At 41.7% G+C, this 22,452-nt stretch overlaps 1 protein-coding gene across 1 annotated transcript in view; it reads right to left on the bottom strand.

Moving 5' to 3' along the window:
• Positions 1 to 347: 347 nt before the first annotated feature.
• LOC124868192 (NACHT, LRR and PYD domains-containing protein 12-like) overlaps positions 348 to 22,452 on the bottom strand; it is a 44,480-nt gene continuing 22,375 nt past the window's right edge. The window contains exons 3-8 of the mRNA XM_047365102.1: positions 14,730 to 15,011; positions 12,214 to 14,053; positions 11,874 to 12,047; positions 4,299 to 4,472; positions 1,042 to 1,088; positions 348 to 929 (exon numbers count right to left, since the gene is read on the bottom strand). Of these exons, the coding sequence (XP_047221058.1) occupies positions 364 to 929; positions 1,042 to 1,088; positions 4,299 to 4,472; positions 11,874 to 12,047; positions 12,214 to 14,053; positions 14,730 to 15,003 (3,075 nt within the window). The 5' untranslated portion in view covers positions 15,004 to 15,011 and the 3' untranslated portion in view covers positions 348 to 363. The remainder of the gene's footprint in view (positions 930 to 1,041; positions 1,089 to 4,298; positions 4,473 to 11,873; positions 12,048 to 12,213; positions 14,054 to 14,729; positions 15,012 to 22,452) is intronic.

The following is a 22,452-nucleotide window of genomic DNA, read 5'->3' as shown; positions in this document are numbered from 1 at the left end:
CAGTCTTTCTTAGCACCACCCACTTTGTTGTCAGTTTTCTAAATCAGTCTGGTGGCGGGGTTATGCTTTCACATCACACTAATGACGTTTTTTCAAAGTGATCTAATATAAAATTCACAGATTCGTGATAAACCAACAGTTAACAAATAAATAAATAAACCCCTAATTCTTTTCCAGGATATTTACTTTAAAAAACATTTACGGAGTTTTTTTTCCAGATAAACTGAATCCTGGTTCTGCTTGAGATGTTCCTCACATGTAAAATGTTCTGGATGTTAAATTCAGCTTCATTGTGTCTTTCATAATAAAAATTAAAACCAAAAAATCAAAAATTTTCTCTAAAGAAATGATGTTTGTGCTACTTTAATAGGATTCATCACAAAGAGGTTTGTTCTCCTCCAGAGAACACAGAGAAGCTGAAGATCCAGACCCACCAAACCAGAACCCAAAGCCAGCATATAGAGGTTCAGTGAATGTGGTGTTGAAGGTGTGGAGGTGGATCAGTGAGTCAGAGGAGACTCTGTAGAAGGACAGAACGCCAGCAGGACAGTCCACATAAACTGCTACTCTGTGGGAGACCGGGGAGGACGAGAGGACGGCTTCTTGCTCATTGTGGCCCACGGAGTAACCAACAGCTGAGCAGCTCAGACTCCACGACTGGTTATTTCTTCCAAACAAGCAGTCTTCTCTGGTTCCTTTCCTTCTGATTCCTCTGTAGCTCACCGCTATATGAACCACTCCTTCCCACTCCACCTCCCAGTAAGAGCGACCAGTCAGAGCATCAGTGCAGAGCAGCTGACAGAAGTGAAATCTGTGGGGATGATCAGGATATGGCTGCTGCTCTCTGACCACTGCCACCTTCCTGTTGCTGTCGGACAGCTGGAGCTTTCTGTGAGCCGTGTTCGGGTCCAGAGTCAGTTCACAGAAATCTGAGAGACAACCAGACCACAGCAGTTTATAAGAAGGCTCAGGTCTTTGGTTTCATCTGCTTCTTTATTAACAGACTGACTTTATTTTATGAATGCAAGTTAAAAAACTCACACTTCTTCAGTCCAGGTTTCAGTCTGTGTTCTCCTCCACATTCCAGTCTGCAGGAAGAAAACATCTCAGAAGATTATCTTCGAAAAATAAATCTTTGAGTGTTTAAAATGTACACAGACCACCGACTGATCCAAACAAACATGCTTAAATGAAGACAGTTTATAGAAATTAAGGTAAAAATCTGTCAACATATAGAACCCTGTTGGTATTGTCCAGCAACAGGGATAAATGTTAAATAAAATCAAAACATGTCTGTTTGATTTTAATTATTTTCCTTTAGTTGTCTCTAAATTATGCTCCATTGTTTTAACTCACAGCTGTAGCAAACATGTAAAAATGTGGTGCCTACAAATATTTAATCTGTTTTGAGTCCATAAGGAGAATATCAGACTTTAAAAAATAAAAATGATTTATAAAATAAAACTTGGAAAACTAAGGTATAGTTTTCTTCGTAAAGCTGTGACAGTAAATAATAATTTAGTTGTTATTTTGCATGTAGTTATTTAAACCTGACCGAATCCAGCTGTGTAAGAACGAACAACCTGCTGGACAACTTTGATTGAGGAGACATTTGTATTAATTGGTTAATTGATAGTCTGAGGAGACAAGATCTAAAATCATCAGCCTTCATGAAGAAGAAGGCAGGATTTTTGTAAGTGTAGTGACAAGTAAGTGATAAGACAGAATTCTTCGTTTTCTGGCGTTATAGTTTGGAGAGAGGGTGGTTATAAATACACTCCATGGAGATGATGTTTAGATCTTTCTAACTTGACCTTGGGTCGCTTTCTAAAACCTGATTCAAACCATTTCTTCATATGGAGTTTTACGGGGGTATAAAATAAAATTTGCCAAATCTCAGAACCAGAAGCAGTTTTAATCACCAAGTTTGTGACACAAAGTTTATTTCAGCTACACTTTGCTCTCAGTGAAGACATTTAAAAGATTTTATAGACATTAAATATAAATATATAAAAAGGAAAGTAGAAATAAAAAGTTATTTCTAAATATGTATAAATACAGTGTTTTACAAAAAAAGAAGACAAGGTTTAATTAGTGCAATTATGCCTAGTATGGATCTGGGCCCAGTTAACTGTTCATCAGAGCCGGGGGGAGAAACTGTCTCTATGTCGGCTGGTTGATGCAGATAGTGCTCTGTAGCGCCATCTGAAGGTAAAAGTCTAAACAGATTGTGACCAGAATTTTGTGGGGTCTTTGTTGCAGTCTGGACCTGTCCTGTTTTGTGGATGAGCCGAACCACACTGTAGTGGATGAACATAGGACAGGTGGAATAATAGTGTTGTAGAAAATGATCAGCAGTAGAAGGAGACAACATGAGTTGCAGGAAGTACGGAATCTGCTGGGCCTTCTTCCAAACAGTCTCTATTCGTGAGGACCACCTCAGGTCCTGAGAAAGGGTGGCTCCTAGGTATCAGAAGTCATCCATACTAGACACAGTGCTCTCTGGAAGTCCACCGTCATCTCCAGTCTTGAGAGAGTTAAGCTCTAGGTCAGGGGTGCTCATTACGTCGATCGCGATCTACTGGTCGATCGCAGCGTGACGTTAAACAAAATATTTGTCAGCCTATCAAACATCCCGTCACTTGATTGGCATACAGGGCAACCATTCAGATGACATGAAATGTGGAGTGGCATTTTCGGACTGTTCATGGAAAATATGACATCGACTTTCCGCCGAAAAGCCAGCTGAGAAAGAGAAAGGTGGAGGAACTAAAATCCCAGTTGTCTGGATAGCCGTCATTTTTCACTCAACAAACTTCAAAAGCGAAAGCCGCCACCGAAGCATCGTTCCGGGTGAGTCACGCCATCGTTAAAAACAATAAGTCCTTCCAAGACGGAGAGATGGTAAAAGAAGCATTCGTTGAAGCAGCTGACTCAGGTAATTACAAAAAATTTAAATAATTATTTATTATGTGTGTTTTGCAATATTGGCTTATTCAGTAATGCAAGGTCAACATACATTGTACATACAAAGAATCCTTAATAAATTTGAAAATAGTTATATGTTTTGCATTTTTGTAGTGGGAAGGTTGATCTTTTTGACTCGGTTGTTTTATAAGTAGCTCGCATGCTGAAAAAGTGTGAGCACACCTGCTCTAGGTGTTTCTGAGCGCACCAGTGGGACAGTCGAGCCACCTCTCGTCTGTAAGATGCATCGTTGTCCTGGATCAGACTGGTGGCAGTGGTGTCATCTGCAAACTCCAAGTGTTTCACAAACGGGTCCACTGAGGCGCAGTAATTTGTGTACAGAAAGAAGAGGAGTAAGGTGTGACCTGGGGGGCGCTGTTGCTGATGTTTGTGTGCTGGTGCTGATGCTAAGACCCTCAGTATCTGTTCCTGACATTTTAAAACCTTTTCCCTGTTGCTGCTCACCATCTGTTTGTTTTGTACTTTGGAAACAATGTGTCACTTACTTTTAGTGAGTTATTCAAGGACAAACATCCTAAAGGCTGATTTAAATTGTTGTGTTTGCCTCGAATGTTCTGCCCAGGCAGATTGACTCAGTACAGGGTGTACCCTGTCTCACACCCAGTGACCCCTGGCTATAGGCACTAGCCTCCCCTCAACCCTTTAAGTATATATTAGTATAGACAATGGATGGATGATTGTTTCCTATCCTTCTATTTAATAAAGTTGGTGTAGCATTTGAAGGCTGGTTGGGTTTATTTATTTGAAGCAAGAGGATACAATTAAAATGGCTAAATTTCAGATGCTAGGGTCTCCAGGGGTCTTAGATGTTCTATCAACATTTTGGTAATAGCAGAGTAGTTCAGACCTGACCCAACTGCCATCTGGTGGGATGTCTATATAATAACCCAATCACTCTCAAAATGAAAGCCCAAAGGTCCATCCACATTTTAGAAGGTCTCTCTTAGAAAATGTCATCTTTTACTATTGGTTTTAATAGTCCAGACTTCCTGGAAGGCTGCCAAGATCATAGTTTCAAAGCAAGGTACAAGATGCAACGACCAAGGGCAGGGGATTTACTTTATGTCTAGAATTTATTGTCTTTCCAACAACTGCAAGACCAGTTTGGCTGAAAATTATTTATAACTATGTATTCCAGAAATGCACCAGCAATGGCTTTTAATCAACCCAATAAATAAAAACCTGTCATCACTGCCCCCCGTCTTCCAGGAATAGACAGAACAAAAAGTCTCAGCCAACTAGTATAAAACAAATAACTCTTAGTGTATAAATGCATTGCATTCAACATGAAACATAGACATTAATCTGACCTGAGAGATTTTAGTTTGGAGAGTGGATGCTCAAATGTAGCAGAGAGTAGTGTTTTTCCTGACTCGCCAGGGTGATTGTAGCTTAAGTCCAACTCTCTGAGGTGGGATGGGTTGGACCTCAGAGCAGACTCCAGAAAAGCACAGCCTTCCCTTGAGATCATACAACCTGACAACCTGCAGGCAAACATGGATCAAGATATATAATCTAGTGGGCACATCTTTAAACGCACCAACTTTGTTATTATTATTATTACCAATAAGTGAAGATATTAAATCTAAAATAATTTTCTTTGTGAAAAGGCAAAATAAAGAAAAAAAAAGCAACGCACTGAAAAAAACCCACGTGTGCTATATTGACCATCATTACATCCTATTATTTTTAATAACTGAATAAAAAAGGTCCTTCATTTGTCTGGCAGATGGAGGAAAGGACATTGACTTCCAACTGGGTCAAGACTCAGTCTCAGTCATTGCTGATTAGAAATAAAATATTAAGGCCATAATACATACGTACACACATATATATATATATATATATATAGGAATCTTGTTTGACGAGGTGTTATATCATAACTAAAACATTTTTCATTTGGTTTTAGCTGCTGAGGACAAACTCAAACATTACCTGAGAGTTTCTACAATGCAGTGAGAACTCTGAAGTCCAGCAGAAAGACACTTCATCCCCGAATCCCCAAGGTCATTGTTATTTAGGTCCACATGTCTCAATTTTGAGGACTGGGAGTAGAACACTAATGAGAACTCCTCACAGCATTTCTCTGTGAAAGACGTTTGATTTAACCTGGCAGAAAATAGAAGTCACTGTAAGTATTCTAACTGAATGTTCAAAGGGCTTAGGATGCAGTGCTTTAAACTCTCTCAAAGATGGTATTTTCTGAGAAGTCATTTGCAACAAACTTTCCACATTGTACCTCTTTAAATAATTTTCCATCCTGTATTTCATTGAAAAGTACAACCCTGTCGAGTGAAGAGGCTTCCCTCCTCCCTGCTGGAGGGGAGATGACAGAAATCGCAGTATTGCAAACCCTCCAGCGAAGTTCCTGTCAAATCCCTTCCAAAACCGGGCCAACTTCACTACCCAAACCAGCGCCCTTTAGACCTCCTGTCCTCCTTTTTCAGAACGGTTCATGTAAAGAGGAGTATTTGGCCATCGAAAATTAGTTCAGGATGAAACAACCTAAATATTGTTAAGTTGAACTAGCTATCAGTGCTAGCAGACTATCTGCTCAGCTAATGTGAACAGACCTCTTCAGCCTTGAGGCTAGTTATTTGTTCCAAGTTGTGTTTTAAAGTTATGAAGAACTTAATTTTAATGAGGTATAAACACTGATGTTTCAGTAATATGAGTTTGCTCCATTTATGTGTTTTTCCTTATGTCCCTGAGCTAACCTGCTAAAACCTAGGTCTAATATTTGCTTAAACATGCCAAAGATCTGTATCTGCCAGCAGCTAACAGGCTACAATCTCTGCTTACATCACATGTTAGACAGCTTTGTTTATAACAGAGCTCTTTTAATTTGCTCCGTAATCGTTAGGTAATAAGTTGTCAGTGCTAATGTGCACATTAATCAGTGTATTAATGGTATTTAAAGTCCTACATGCCTTCTTACGTCCGTTGGCTGTACGCTCCCTGGCATCTTTAAATAAAGTCTTGCTGCCATTTTAGTAGTCCATTACCCCATGTGATGGCAGGTTAAAACATTAAGAACCAATTATCCAAAAACGGTTGATTTCTAATTCAGCAAAGCATTCTTTAAAATATTATTTTATCAAAATAATGTTTTATTTACTCTTCTGATTTTGCATTGTTACTGGGTGTCTGAAGACATAACAATTATTATTCTTAATTAGTTCTAAAACTAATTGGATTTCCAAATTCCTTCAGATAAACCTTGGTTCCTAAACATAAATATTTACATTGAACTGATATTCCATAATTTGTATTGATTCCCTTGTTCCTTCATTTGTACATAGTTCATTAGTTTTCTTTATTCCTTCATTTTGCTTGGTAGTTTTAGTTGAATTGTTCTAGCCTAGAGTTTGTAAACTGAAATATTTTAACTTGAAGTTGAATTGTTTTGTTATTAAATTCCTAGATTATGGAAAATGTTGTGAATAACTGATAATGGTTCTGAAGTGTTCCAGAGCTCATGTAGTAATATCAATGCCTCCTGAGGGGTCAAAGGTCACAGGCATTCAACGTTGGTCTCCTTGCTGCTACATGCAGAGATTTCCCCAGATTGTCTGAATCTTTGGATGATATTATAGTCTGTAGATGATGAAACCTCTAAATTCCTTGCTATTGTACGTTGAGAAGCGTAGTTCTTAAACTGTTGGACTATTTGCTCACACAGTTGTTCACAAAGTGGTGAACCTTGCCCCATCCTTGCTTGTGAACAACTGAGCCGTAAGGGATGCTCCTTTTCCACCCAATCATGACACTCACCTGCTTCCAGTTAATCTGTTCACACGTGGAATGTTCCAAACAGGTGTTTTTATTTTTTATTTAAAGATTTTTTTGTAACACTAGTGGGTTTTATTTTTTTAAAGTAACTTGACAGGAATTAGAGGCAGAGAGAGAGGGGGAGGGGGGGAGACATGCAGCAAATGTTGCCAGGGCCGGGACTCGAACCCAAGACAGCCGCATCAAGGACTAAAGCCTCCCTAAATGAGTCACGCGCATATCGACAAGTTCGTACATACAAACACGGAATTTGACTCCGGTACACTTTGCTCTTTGGTTTTGTTTTTGTATTACAGAATATACAAATTTACAATATACAATATACACATACAGGGGTTGGACAATGAAGCTGAAACCTGTCATTTTAGTGTGGGAGGTTTCATGGCTAAATTGGACCAGCCTGGTAACCAGTCTTCATTGATTGCACATTGCACCAGTAAGAGCAGAGTGTGAAGGTTCAATTAGCAGGGTAAGAGCACAGTTTTGCTCAAAATATTGAAATGCACACAACATTATGGGTGACATACCAGAGTTCAAAAGAGGACAAATTGTTGGTGCACGTCTTGCTGGTGCATCTGTGACCAAGACAGCAAGTCTTTGTGATGTATCAAGAGCCATGGTATCCATGGTAATGTCAGCATACCACCAAGAAGGACCAACTACATCCAACAGGATTAACTGTGGACGCAAGAGGAAGCTGTCTGAAAGGGATGTTCGGGTGCTAACCCGGATTGTATCCAAAAAACATAAAACCACGGCTGCCCAAATCACGGCAGAATTAAATGTGTACCTCAACTCTCCTGTTTCCACCAGAACTGTCCGTCAGGAGCTCCACAGGGTCAATATACACGGCCAGGCTGCTATAGCCAAACCTTTGGTCACTCATGCCAATGCCAAACGTCGGTTTCAATGGTGCAAGGAGCGCAAATCTTGGCCTGTGGACAATATGAAACATGTATTGTTCTCTGATGAGTCCACCTTTACTGTTTTCCCCACATCCGGGAGAGTTACGGTGTGGAGAAGCCCCAAAGAAGCGTACCACCCAGACTGTTGCATGCCCAGAGTGAAGCATAGGGGTGGATCAGTGATGGTTTGGGCTGCCATATCATGGCATTCCCTTGGTCCAATACTTGTGCTAGATGGACGCGTCACTGCCAAGGACTACCGAACCATTCTTGAGGACCATGTGCATCCAATGGTTCAAACATTGTATCCTGAAGGTGGTGCCGTGTATCAGGATGACAATGCACCAATACACACAGCAAGACTGGTGAAAGATTGGTTTGATGAACATGAAAGTGAAGTTGAACATCTCCCATGGCCTGCACAGTCACCAGATCTACATATTATTGAGCCACTTTGGGGTGTTTTGGAGGAGCGAGTCAGGAAACGTTTTCCTCCACCAGTATCACGTAATGACCTGGCCACTATCCTGCAAGAAGAATGGCTTAAAATCCCTCTGACCACTGTGCAGGACTTGTATATGTCATTCCCAAGACGAATTGATGCTGTATTGGCCGCAAAAGGAGGCCCTACACCATACTAATAAATTATTGTGGTCTAAAACCAGGTGTTTCAGTTTCATTGTCCAACCCCTGTATTATCAGTAAATAAAGAAGCTATGTCACCCTGTTAGAAACCAAAAGCCAAAAATGGAAAGCAGTGTAAGGTGGAGGAATGATGCTAAGTTATGAATATCACTGGGATCTGACCTGAGAGTTTCCACAGTACAGTGAGGACTTTGCAGTGCAGCACAGAGCAGCTTCACTCCCGAGTCCTGCAGGTTGTTTCTGCTCAGGTCCAGCTCTCTCAAACAACAGAACTTTAAGCTGAGGACTGATGATAACTCCTGACAGCTTTTTGCTGTGATGCCAGCCTGGCATAACCTCATGGACAGAAACATTTTTAAATTTACTTACTAGTTCATTATCATTATCTAGGAAATTAAAGTATGATGTATTTTTATTTAGCCAGAATTCTGGAAGGTATTATAAAGAGGTCATTAACCGAACTTTGCAACCTTTTAATATGTTTTGGTAATAATAACTTCCAACAGCAGGTGGATTTTTAATAATCCGATGCAAATGAATGAGTAAAACCTCTGTGTTTGAGATACAGTTTCTATATTCAACTCATTAAAGGTGAATTTGCATGCAAAAGTCAACTAAAGGTTGAAAGTTGTGGGACAAGTCAGAAAAATTAGAATCACCAACAACCTCGACCATCACTGAGGTCACATTTTATTAACCCATTTTACCATAATGTATGGTATTTTGGTTCCTGTCAGCTATAGATGTTTAACCTAATTGTCAAAGTAAGCATCTTCCATGTGACATGCTGTATAAATTTAACCTGAATAATGACCAAATAAGGTGTGTAGGGAAGCCAGTTTTTTTGTTCAGTTATCCATTCATCTGACAATTGCCTCGTACTTATCCCAGATTAACAATGATAACAGGGAACTGTAGACAACCCTCTTCCCACGAACATTCTCCAGCTCGTTCCAGGGAATCCCAACACATTCCTAGGCCAGAAAGGAAATTGATTCCCTCCAGAAATTCTGGGTCTGGCCAAGGGTTTCCTTCCAATGGGGCCTAGAGAACCTTTAAAGGGAGGTACCGAGGAGGATCCTGATCAGATGCCACATCCATCTAAGCTTAGCTGATCTTTTGATGTGGAGAAGCAGCAGCTTTACTCTGAGTTGCCCCCCGATGGTGGAGCTCCTTAGTCTTCCTCTATGGCTGAGACCAGCCACCCTATGAAGAAGGCTTATTTCAGTCATTTCTTCACATGTTCTCATTGTTTTGATCATGGTCCATATCTTGTGACCATAGCTGAGGGTTGGAACTTAGATGGATTGGTAAATTGAAAACTTTTCTTTTTGGCTCACCTCTTCACTGCAGTAGAGTCTATTCATTTCCAGCTTCATCCTACCATTTCTCATGAACAAGACAACTACATACTTCCACTCCTCTGGTTTAGATAGGGACTTACCCCTGGCCTGGAATGAGCAGTGTTTTGAGATGGGGACCATGGGGACCTTAAGGGACTCACTTATCCACATTCATATGAATCATCCGATCCATGGCCCGAAGAGACTAACAGAACCATGTAATCCACAAGAAGCAAAAATGAGACCATCTTGAGGCCAGGCTGGTGAAGACCAACTTGAATATTGACAAAGCTTTTCTTCGTGCCAAGAATGCAGACAAAGCTCCTGCTTCAATAATACAAGTTCCAGATAGCCTTTAAGATCATCCCTAACACACCATACTCCTGAAGCACCCTCCACAAAATACCCCAGAGAAAGAAATCCTAAGCTTTCTCCAGAACCATAAAACAAAGATTGGAAAAGTCTGCAGAAGTAAAGAATGTTTCCACTGTTAAATGGTCAGGGCAAACAAAATATTGCTTCTATTGAATTGATAATCAAGCATAAGCACTCCCGGGGAGGCTGACAAGTACTCGTACTCGTACTCGTCGTCTTCCGCTTTATCCGGGACCGGGTCACGGGGGCAGTAGACTCAGCAGAGACGCCCAGACGTCCCTCTCCCCAGACACCTTCTCCAGCTCCTCTGGGGGGAGCCCAAGGCGTTCCCAGGCCAGTCGAGACACATAGTCCCTCCAGCGTGTCCTGGGCCGTCCCCTGGGCCTCCTCCTGGTGGGACGTGCCTGGAACACCTCCCGAGGAAGGCGTCCAGGAGGCATCCGGTATAGATACCCGAGCCACCTCAACTGGCTCCTCTCGATGTGGAGGAGCAGTGGCTCTACTCCGAGCCCCTCCCGGATGGCCGAGCTCCTCACCCTATCTCTAAGGGAGTGCCCGGCCACCCTACGGAGGAAGCTCATTTCAGCCGCTTGTATCCGGGATCACGTTCTTTCGGTCATGACCCAAGACCCCGAGATACTTAAACTCCTTCACTTGAGGCAGGAACTCCCCTCCAACCTGAAGAGGACAACCCACCCTTTTCCGGTCGACAACCATGGCCTCGGACTTGGAGGAGCTGATCTTCATCCCAGCCGCTTCACACTCGGCTGCAAACCGCCCCAGCGCATACTCTAGGTCTTGGCTAGAGGAGGCCAGCAGGACCACGTCATCTGCAAAAAAAGAGACGAAATCCTCTGGTCCCCAAACCACACCCCCTCCGGCCCTTGGATGTGCCTAGAAATCCTGTCCATAAAAGTTATGAACAGGACCGGTGACAAAGGGCAGCCCTGCTGGAGTCCAACATGCACCGGAAACAGGTCCGACTTAGTGCCGGCAATGAGAACCAAACTCCTGCTCCGCTTGTACAGAGACCGGAGTAAAGGGCCCCCGATTCCATACTCCTCCTGGAGCACGCCCCACAAGGCATCATGAGGGACACAGTCAAATGCTTTCTCCAGGTCCACGAAACACATGTGAATCAGTTGGGCAAACTCCCATGAACCCTCGAGTACCCTGTAGAGGGTATAGAGCTGGGCAAGCTGACAAGTGTAATCCCTTTATAATTGGGACACACTATTCGGCCCCTTTTCTTAAATAGTGGAACCACCACCCAGTATGCCAGTCCACAGGTGTTGTCCTAGGTCCATCTGATGTCCACATCAATGTCCATCACTTCCACTGATTGACCTGCCTTCCCTCGAGACACCAAACTCTCTACTGCAGAGAACATGGTGACCAGATAGAAGAGATCTTCAAAGTGCTTCCTCCACCACCTTACAATGTCCTCAGTCTGGGGGCAGCCCAACTGCAGTGGATGCTCATAAGACTGACCATTCAAGCTCCATGACCCCAACCATTAGAACATTTCTTCAAGATCTCCTAGAAGTGGTCCTCAGCCAGATTTAATCAATTCACTTTCAGCACACGTTTTGTTAACTAGAACTGTCTGAACATACAGATGAATTCTGCATAACCTAAAATGGAAATGTTGTAAACTCATCACTTTTCATCTGGAGCCCAGTATGTTGTTTGATTGAAAAACCATTTAGATGTTATTAGTTGTTCATGAAGTGTAAAACAAACTAACTACATTTCCTTTCAGTTTAACACACTAGTTAAATTAAAGTACTACACAAAGTTACACAAAAATATAGCTTGACCTTACCGAAGAATCTCCAGCTTACAGTATGGACTCTCCATTCCAGCCAACAGTAGCTTCACTCCGGAATCCTCCAGGATATTTTTGCTCAGGTCCAAATCTTTCAAAGCAGATGACTGAGAGATAAGCAGACAGCCAAGAGCGTCACAGCTTCTCTCTGTCAGATTACATTCACTCAACCTGAAGGAAGTAAAAAGATGGACTCTGTGATTGCGCTGCTGTATTACTGTTTACAGCTGCTAATTTTCAATCACGATATTGAAGTGCACATTTGTTCAATTGTTTACATTAATCACTACAAGCTCTAAAAATGTCATACAACAGGAGCAGTTTTCTGTGCACCTACAGAGCTTTTCTGGAAACTTTGACCACTGGCAACAGCCTCAGAAGAGCCTCCTCTGAAGAAGAGTATTTCTTCAGGTCAAACACATCCAGATCTTTTGTTGAAAGTAGGATAAAGACCAGAGCTGACCACTGCGCTGGAGATAGTTTGTCTGTAGAGAGACTTCCTGAACTCAGGTACTGCTGGATCTCTTCCACCAGAGAACGATCACCCAGTTCATTCAGACAGTGAAACAGATTGATGCTTTTCTCTACAGACAGATTCACACTGATCTTCTTCTTGATGTATTGAACAGTTTTCTGAATGGTTTCTAAACTACTGTTTGTACTATTCAGCAGGTCCTTCAGTTTATCTCGGTTGCTGTGCAGTGAAAGACCTAGAAAAAAGCGAAGGAACAAGTCCAAGTGTCCGTTTGGAGACTGCAATGCTTTGTCAATGTAAATCCTGTGAATCTTCTTTGAAGATGATTTGTTTAATGTAAGTTGAAGGTTTTTTAATGATCGTTTTGTGAAAAATGAGTTTTTGCTGTTGCTACTAAGAGACATCCTCACATAAACAGCAGCCAGAAACTCCTGAACGCTCAGGTGGACAAAGCTAAACATCTTTTCTTTGTCTTTCCTGCCGCGCACTTCTTTGAAAATCTCTGTGAACACTCCAGAGCACACAGAGGCTTCTTTAAGGTCAACGCTGCTCTCCATGAGATCATTCTCATAGAAGATTAGGTTGCCCTTCTCCAGCTGCTGATAAGCTAGTTTTGCTAAGGATTTGATGTACTGAATAGACATCCCAGACCCATATTTGTCTTTAGTGTGATCAATGTGGAACACCAGGAACTCTGTATACATCTCAGTCAGGCTCTTGGGTAGCTCTCCTGTTTCTCTGGTTTTCAACATATCCTCCAGAACTGTAGCTGTGATCCAGCAGAAGACTGGGATGTGGCACATGATGTGGAGGCTCTGTGATGCCTTGATGTGGGAAAGGATCTTGTTGGCTTGGTCTTCATCTCTGAATCTTTTCCTGAAGTACTTCTCCTTCTGTAGGTCAGTAAACCCTCTGACCTCAGTCATACTGCTAACAAACTGTTGAGGAATCTGACTGGCTGCTGCTGGTCTTGATGTTATCCAGATTCGAGCAGAGCGTAGCAGTTTTCCATTGATGAGTTTCCTCAACAGAACTTCTGTTGTGGTTGTCTTTGTCACATCGACAGATCGAATGTCATCAATGTGGAGATCCAGATGAAGGCGGCTCTCATCCAGTCCATCCAACACAAAAAGAAGTTTAAATTTACTTTTGTCATAGTTACTGTTTCCAGAAGACTGCAGAATTTTAAAGATGTAATTCAGAGCCTCCTCTTTGATGTCTACAGTTTCTGGGATGCATTCATGGATGAGCTGAACTAAACTGAATTTTTCTGCTCTCAGTGGATTTAGCTGACGGAAGGTGAAGGGGAAAATAAGATCCACGTCTTGATTGGATCTTTGTTCAGCCCAGTCCAACACAAACTTCTGCACAAGGAATGTTTTTCCAATTCCTGCTATTCCATTGGTCAGGACAGTTTTTATGGGCTGGTATTCTCCTGAAGGATGGCTGAACATGTCTCTGGGCTTTACTGCTATTTCTTCTGCTGGCTTTAATACATTCTCAATCTGCCTGACCTCATGTTGTGTGTTGATGTGTACGTCACACCCAGCAGTGATGTAAACGTCTGTATAGATATCAACCAGACGCTGTTTATCTTCTGCCCAGCCCTCCTGTGTACACATGAACTTGTCCTGGAAGTTTAACTGAAGCATCCGTTGGTAAAATGTGATGGGATGCGGCTCAGGAACTGGAACCATATGATCTGTGTATACAAATAAGTTAATTGCGAGTATGTAACCTTTTTTCCTAGTAAGACTGATCAGTAAATATGGTTTTGACACATTCAACAGCCCTATCAGCCAGGAAACTAAAACTCATCTAAAAGACAAAATTGTTTTTAACTGGTTAGAGCATCAGAGATTTAAGAAGATTAATAATCTGTATCATTTGATTTAAAATAACCGAATAATTACAAACAAAACTACCCACATAATTGTTTTATTGGTCCTTGCATTAAGTTTGAAATACAGTCAGTTGAGCTCATCTTCATCATATCATTAGCTTTCTGGGTCACTTCAGCACAGCTTTCAGAAGTCAAGATCAGACATATTTTTCGCAGATCTGGGGTTCAAGGAATGATTCACATAGACAGATATGTCAGTGCATCACCAGTGTTAACCTAAGTTTTGAGTTATATCAAAGATTGACATTTTGACTACAAGACATCCATATGTACCAAAGAAGCTAAGATGTTTACCTTCTCTTTGAGGAAGAGGTGCCTGAGAGGAGGCATGTCCTATGTTTACAGAAGAGTCCTCAACATCACCAACACAGACTGACAGACAGAGATTATATGTGGCAAACAGATATGAGATGGTTGCACCAGTACAATACATTAATCAGTGTGCAGTGCACTGATGTTTAATTCTGTGACTGACCTTCCGGTTCTGAGTTGCTGACAGACAAACTTTGGAGTAGATCATTCCTGTTGATCTTTTCTAAAATCTTCCCAGTAACCTTCAGAGCTCCAGGAAGTCTGTAGGTCTGAAGCATCAGATCAACAGTATCCTCTCTGTTTGCCATCTGAAGCTGACCCTTTTTGATAGTTGGGAGGTCTTGAAGGCAGTCAATGTTTTGCAGGAACCATTTGAATCTAATGAACTCCTCATTGCCAAGATTATCCAGAGTGTTTAAGAGGTCCTCTGGTGTCATGATGGCTCCTGATAAAAAAAAACATTAAATACTGCCTTTAGTGGAGTTAGGGTTGTATTATTTTTGTGTTAATGTCCTGATCTGAGCCCAGTTAGGTGCTTTGTTTTAGGGTAGGCATGGAATGTCTATAAACACAATTTTGAAGCCTGTAGCGTGCCACCAGGCCACCTTGGCCCAAAGGCCAATGATTGCTTTTGTAATTATATCTTTGGAAATTTGTTAAGTCTTTGACATTCTGTGTGAAAAGAAAAGCAGAACTGATCACCACCTGGAATTCAGTTGGATGTTGAGGTGGGTTAGACTGGCAGACAGACCTCATAAACCAAATCAAGTGGTCACAGTGAATTGGGAATGTCTATAGGACATCCCTGCTCTGAAGATCTTAAACTCACACATCAATGCAACATTTCAGCTTCTGAGAAAAGTTTGGAACATCAAATCTGAACTGGCCATGTAGATGGTTCTCTATTACAGATACAGCCTTCAGGAACTGTGGCTTCAAAATCTTTGGTACCTGTTGCAACCAAAACAAGAGGACCCACTGGCAAACACCATTGGTGATGAAAGCCGTCGAACTCAAGAAGGGCCTGGCTGGCTCTAGGGACTCCTGGTACAGGTAACAGGTGGCCAGAGAAGAATATTGGTAGGTCAGATTCAAGAGGAGTAGTGCAGCATTCGCCCTGGCCATGAAACTATAAACCAAATCCTTACCCTTGCAGAGTTACTGAAGGGATCCTGGAAATGTTGTTGTCCATTCAACATGTTTTGTGGATCTAAAGAAGACTGGAGAGCACACAACTGTATCCAGCAAGGTATTTTGTGGGGACTTTCTGTCATGCACACCCAATGCAAGAGTTGGTTTTGTATTCTTGGCATAATGTTGAACTTGCTGCAACTGCAGGTTGGACTTTACTATGCCTGCTCATTGCTCCTGTTTGTGGCATTGATGGACAGGTTCTCAAGGCATAGTCATGGATAAGAAGGTGTCTGGTTTCTGAACCTGGGTTGTCAGCTCCTCCATGAGTCCATGGCACATCCTACGGGTAGGAGACCCCAGGGGAGACCCAGAACTCGATAAAGGAACTACAGGTCCTTCTCAAAACATTAGCATATTGTGATAAAGCTTCTGCTGGCAACAACTTAATGCTCACCTTCTACAGATGATCCACATGGCCCTGTCTTTCAGTGTTTAACCCTTTCTCTCTCCTAGACATAGCTACTGACTGAGCTTCTACTGTGACTAACTCTACAGGTCCTTCTCAAAATATTAGCATATTGTGATAAAGTTCATTATTTTCCATAATGTAATGATGAAAATGTAACATTCATATATTTTAGATTCATTGCACACTAACTGAAATATTTCAGGTCTTTTATTGTCTTAATACGGATGATTTTGGCATACAGCTCATGAAAACCCAAAATTCCTATCTCACAAAATTAGCATATCATTAAAAGGGTCTCTAAACGAGCTATGAACCTAATCATCTGAATCAACGAGTTAACTCTAAACACCTGCAAAAGATTCCTGAGGCCTTTAAAACTCCCAGCCTGGTTCATCACTCACAACCTGGTTCATCACTCACAACAAGCGTGCTACAGAGACTAATACCTGTACACCTTTGTAAGGGCCAGCCCAGAGCGATGGGCCATCTACAAAGAGAACACAGGTTGTTCATTGCATCGCCTATCTGAGACTCGCTGGAGTGCAAGGAATGAGGATGTAAACGTGTAGCAAAACACCTACCTTCTGTCATCAAAGCCCTTGATAGCATAGTTATGACATGCAGTCTCACCGGTGAAGAAAGATCAGAAGCTAATGGTCTTTTGATGCCATTGTTCTTCTCACTGTCTGGCTGAAAGTACTGCAAAGGTTTGAGAACAGGAATGTTATTCTCCAGTCAGGAGTCTCTAAGCGACGGCATCGGGAGTCTCTCCTAGCTGAGGCAAAGTTGACAGCTAGCGAAATGAATATTGCAGCACCTCAGTTAGCAAGGAGTGCAGACACCAGAAGAAAAGGCTGAGATTCTATGAAGAGTCCTCTGAAGAGGAAACAGGTCAAGAAGATTCAGAAACTGTGTTTCAGAACACTGGTTTTACTGCTATGGACAGTATCATCAGTGACCTGGACACTAGGTTCCAGAACACTGCAAATATGGTGAATGAATTTTCTGCTGTTCTGAAAGTTGGGCAGATTAGCGAGGACAAACTCTTCTATGTGCCAACTACTGATCACAAAGTACTCTAGTGATCCTACTCCTGATTTTGAAAATGAAGTAAGACACCTAAATATTGTACAGTACTGTGCAAAAGTTTTAGGCAGGTGTGAAAAAATGCTGTAAACAAAGAATATTTTCAAAAATGGAAGTGTTAATAATTTATTTCCATCAATCAACAAAATGCAGTGAGTGAACAAGAGAAATCTAAATCAAATCCATCTTTGGTGTGACCACCCTTTGGCTTCAAAACAGCATCAATTCTTCTAGGTAGACTTGGACAGAGTTTTGGAAGGAACTCGGCTGGTAGGTTGTTTCAAACATCTTGGAGAACTAACCACAGATCTTCTGTGGATGGAGGCTTCCTCACATCCTTCTGTCTCTTCATGTCATCCCAGACACACTCCATGATGTTGAGATCAGGGCTCTGTGGGGCCAGACCATCACTTCCTGTTAGGGTTTTTATATCTTTTGTATTGTTTATCACTCATGTAAGTGCTTTTCCTTCCTTACATGTTACAGGAAGGGAGATGGTCACAAGAATGAGTTATGCTTTTATTATTTTATTAGCAGCATCTGGGGGCTATTCACCAGGTCCCCACTTCCCACTTCCTCTGTTTGTTTATAATCAAGACAAATGAACCCTAACCTTTCTGACCCCACACACACACACACACACACACACACACACACACACACACACACACACCCTGAATGTTGTTTGAACTGTGTGTGACCAAGCATGTATAAATAAAGAGAGAGGAGTGTTAATATTTTGTAGTTTGTATTGCAGAGCTACCCTTGCCGCAAGTAAAACTGACTCTGTGTCGTTCCTTACCTCTGAGTTGATTAAATAATACCTAACATTAATTTGGTCATTCGAGCCGGAGATTATAAGAACTAAACTGATTTTATCTTTCTTTGCAGTGACTGGCGGATCTCTGGGAACAGCCTGACGTCGAGTTAAGCGCCGTTGTACAGCCGCATCTAGGCCTGGTGGCTGAAATTCCCGGTGTGTGACGTTCGCATCTGGCCGATGGGTTATTGTCTTGCTCGATGCCAGGTGACTCTGGAGGTCCGACAGAGTCACCTAGAAGTCAGCTCAGAGGTGAGACAGTTTTAAAATACAGTACATGAGATAAGAGTAAGCGCTATATAAATGAAAAAAGAAAAGTACTTAAAAGTCGTTTGGTAGTGTGTCGCCGGTTAAGGACACTGCATTGGATAGGTTTTATTTCGCTGCAAAGAAATAGCGATAAATTTAGGTAGGATCTCGCCGTAAGGAGATTAAAAACGACTAGGCGCCATAAAGTGAACTGGATAATTTGGTTGGTAACATTTCGCCGGAAGGGAATGAAATTAAGTGTTGAATAATAAAGGGAGCTCATAAACTAAACTAGGTCGACCATACATATTGCTGAAGGGACATAAATATGTTAAAATACAAATTGTGTGAGTGATGTTTTGTGTGTTTGCGAAGACTAAGCATTTTGGAAGAATCTTAGTAGGATTCTGCTGGTCTTGTGTTTTCTTTTACCCAGAATAGAAAGACGTTTTGGTGATTCTTGGAGATAAAGGTCGGGTTTAATCCCAGAAAATTAACACCGCTGCGAATTAGTCGCAGTAGAAGGGCGTGTTAATGTCCTCTCCTTGAATCTCATGCCAGTGAATTTCTATCTGGGACATTTATAGTATTGTGAAGTAAAATTAAATATCATGGGGAAGAAACAAAGTAAACTAACTAACTTAGAAGGAGATGTAAAGTTTATGGAGAATTATGTAGAAGGAGCAGGTATGATCTGTCATAGATGGAATAAAAAACATGGTTTCTTGGGTAAACTAAATATTAACGATATCTTAAAATTACAAAGGGATTTAAAATTAGAAATAATAAAAACCAAGAAACCAACTAAAAAGGACAAGAGAAAGGTTGAGTATAAATTCTCAGACAAATGGCTGGAACAAAGTAAATTAAGAAACATTCAGAGGCGAGATAAGAAGGAGAAGCGACAGGAGAAGCTGACAGCTGCAGTCTTGGTGCGCCCACATGAGGAAACAGTGGTCGCCTCCAGACAGCGAGGTGTTCAGCCCCCTGCCGTGCAGGAAGCAGGACAGGAGGCTGGAGCACAACAAATTGGAGGAGAGATGGAAGGAGCAGTTCCTAAAACTCCTATAAGTAAGCAAGAAAAATTAAGTAATCCTTTTAAAACAGAAGAACAGAGCTCTTCTAGTGAGTCCTGGTCTCCTAATTCCTGGTGGGACACAGGAGTGCGAACTAGGAGTCAAAATAAGAAAATTACACCCAGTATATACCCAGGCGAAGCCTTAATGGCTCACGAACAGAAATTTCATCCATCTGAAATAAATTTAGAGGAAAACACATTTCCTCTAGTTGAGGTAGCCAATCCAAACATAGGTGACGCTAATCACCGACAGCCGCCAACTATTCTAGTATATAGACCATGGACACAGGAAGACAGAACTGCTGCTTTAAAAGGTATCCCATCGATACAAGAAGGCGTGGAAGAATTTCTAGACGCTATTACAGAACTCAGAGGAAGTTTTCATCTTAATGGCAGAGAGATGCTCCAGTGTTTTACCCAGCTGTTTGGCCATCGCTGGTGCAGAGTAGCAGGAGGTTTCACTGGATGCGATGATAATGGTGACATACTAGCACATAATTCACTAGATTTAAGAGACGCCTTACGCTTACTCTTTGAAAGAATTCAAAGAGTTTATATATAGACAGCAGATTATGGTAAAATCTCACAATGCAAACAGAAGGAGGAAGAAGACCCACAAGATTTCTTGGATAGGATGAGACGTGTTTTTAGAGCAAACTCTGTTATACCATATGATGAAGCAGAGGCAGGAGCCTATCAGCAACAGTTGAAGAGAGCCTTTTTGCAAGGCCTTAAAATTGAACTCAGATGGTATATAGATAAACACTGGGTTCATCAAAATACAGGAACTGTTACACAAGCCTTAGAGTACGCAGAGCACGCTCATAAAACACAGAAAGATAGGAAGACAGATACGTTTGGAATGCAAGACAGTTTAATGGCTTTGCATCGCTCAGGGGCAAGCGGGCAAAGAGGACGGAGAGGATTTAGAGGTCACGGAGGAAGAGGAGGAGGAGGAGGGCCACGACACAATTACACACAGAGCAATGTGTGTCTGAGGTGTGGAAAAATAGGACATTATGCTAGAGAATGTAGGACAATTTTACAAAACCCTGGAGCAAGAGATGAAAACTGCTGGATCTGCAATGAGCCAGGACATTATGCAAGAGAATGTAATGAAAAGCGGGTGTATAACCCCAACTCTACCCAGAATTGACAATTACACCCACAGCCTCCACCTCCTCCCCCACTAGCAGAGAAAAACAGTAGTGAAATGGAAGAAGTTGACATACAAGCAGCATTAGAACTTATAGCACTAAGTAGGACGCAAGATTTGCCATATAAAAACATCATAATAAATGGCAAAGTATATAGCTGTTTGTGTGATACAGGGGCATGTAGAACTGTGCTAACTAAACCTCCACCCGGAGTAAAATATTCTAACACCGCAGTGCATGTTAGATCAGCAGCTGGCACATCAGAGGTACATTACCTAAGTGCACCAGTAACAATAACAGAACCTGAGACAAAACTTACTTGTCAGACTCCTGTTCTGATAAGTCAAAAATGTCCAGTAAACCTGTTGGGAAGAGATCTTATGCAAAAGTTGCATATAAATATAGTATCAACAGAAACAGGTATGAAAGCTGTTGTAGAAGAAGATGCCCTAGTCCTAAATGAACTCTCACAGCCGCATTATTACTGGTCCTTCGATCTAGCCCCCACACCAACAGCTCGAGAACTGCTGAGGAGAACCAGAGAAAAACAAACTTCCCAGTACATGCTAGATACTGAGCTCCATGTAACCATGAGATATAAAAATACTGCAGGGTCAGATTATCAGTATGATACTGTTTTTCATAGAGAAAATAATCAGACTGTTACCATACAGCACCTGTATGTTGACCCCAAAACAGGGAAATCCTCCATCTCAATCATACTGTCAGGAAGACAGCTTCAACAGTTTAAAGACAGTACACCTCATCTGTCATTAACTAAACCTGTGGGGGGTCAGTGGAAAGAATTAGAAAACTTTATACAGCGTGCTGAACAAGCTCTGACTGGAAAGTAGATAATAACACAGGAATCTGGAAACTCACTCTGGGTGGATAGTCGAAGTTCATCCAAAGACACATTTGGATGAGGCAAAGTGACAAATACAGGGCCTAGCTGAAAGCAAAGAGAGCAACAGGCACCCTGCCTTAGCTGCTGTCCCACCTGAACTGTGGTCCCAATCATCGACTGATGTAGGGCTTATAAAGGGGTTTCCACCATATAAGGTTAAATTAATATCTGAAGAAAGGCCAGTAGTTCGCCAGTATCCCTTGAAACCAGAAGCTGAAGAGGGTATTAAGCCAGTAATACAGGATATGTTGAAATCAGGAATATTAAGGGAAGCACCTGATGCTACATGCAACACACCTATCTTTCCAGTGCAGAAAGTCAGCACAGGAAAGTGGAGGATGGTTCAGGATCTTAGACCGATAAATAAAATAGTGTGACATGCGATTCCAGACGTCCCGAATCCACATACATTACTGCATTCATTAACTCCAGATAAAAAATATTTCTCAGTGGTAGATCTTAGCAATGCTTTCTTTACAGTACCACTGCATGAAGAGTCACAGCATTTATTTGGCTTTCAGTTTAAAGGGAAAAAATACACTTACACCAGACTACCACAAGGCTTCAGTGAAAGCCCACATGTATATACACAAGCCTTAAGATACTCTATGAGCACCTGTGAGGTGCCTGAACATAGTCAAGTCCTGTTGTATGTAGATGACATTCTCATAGCTTCAGACACTCAACAACACTGTGAGGAAGCTACTATAACAGTTTTAAAACATCTCTACCAGACGGGGCACAAAGCCTCTAGGGATAAACTGCAGTTTTGCAAGGAGAAAGTGAATTATTTGGGACATATGTTATCACAACATGGTCGTTCCCTCCTAAGCAGCAGAAAAACAGCCATACAAGAAGCCCCAAAACCACGGACTAAACAACAAATGATGTCCTTTCTGGGACTGTGTAACTTTTGCAGAGAATGGCTACCAGACTATGCAGCCATTGTACAACCCTTGCAATCTATGATCTATGGCAAAGACATG

This window comes from Girardinichthys multiradiatus, chromosome 5 (genome assembly GCF_021462225.1).
Source record: "Girardinichthys multiradiatus isolate DD_20200921_A chromosome 5, DD_fGirMul_XY1, whole genome shotgun sequence".
NCBI lineage: Eukaryota > Metazoa > Chordata > Actinopteri > Cyprinodontiformes > Goodeidae > Girardinichthys > Girardinichthys multiradiatus.
Note: the sequence above shows the minus strand (reverse complement) of the source record. Positions and strands in the feature narration are given on the sequence as shown.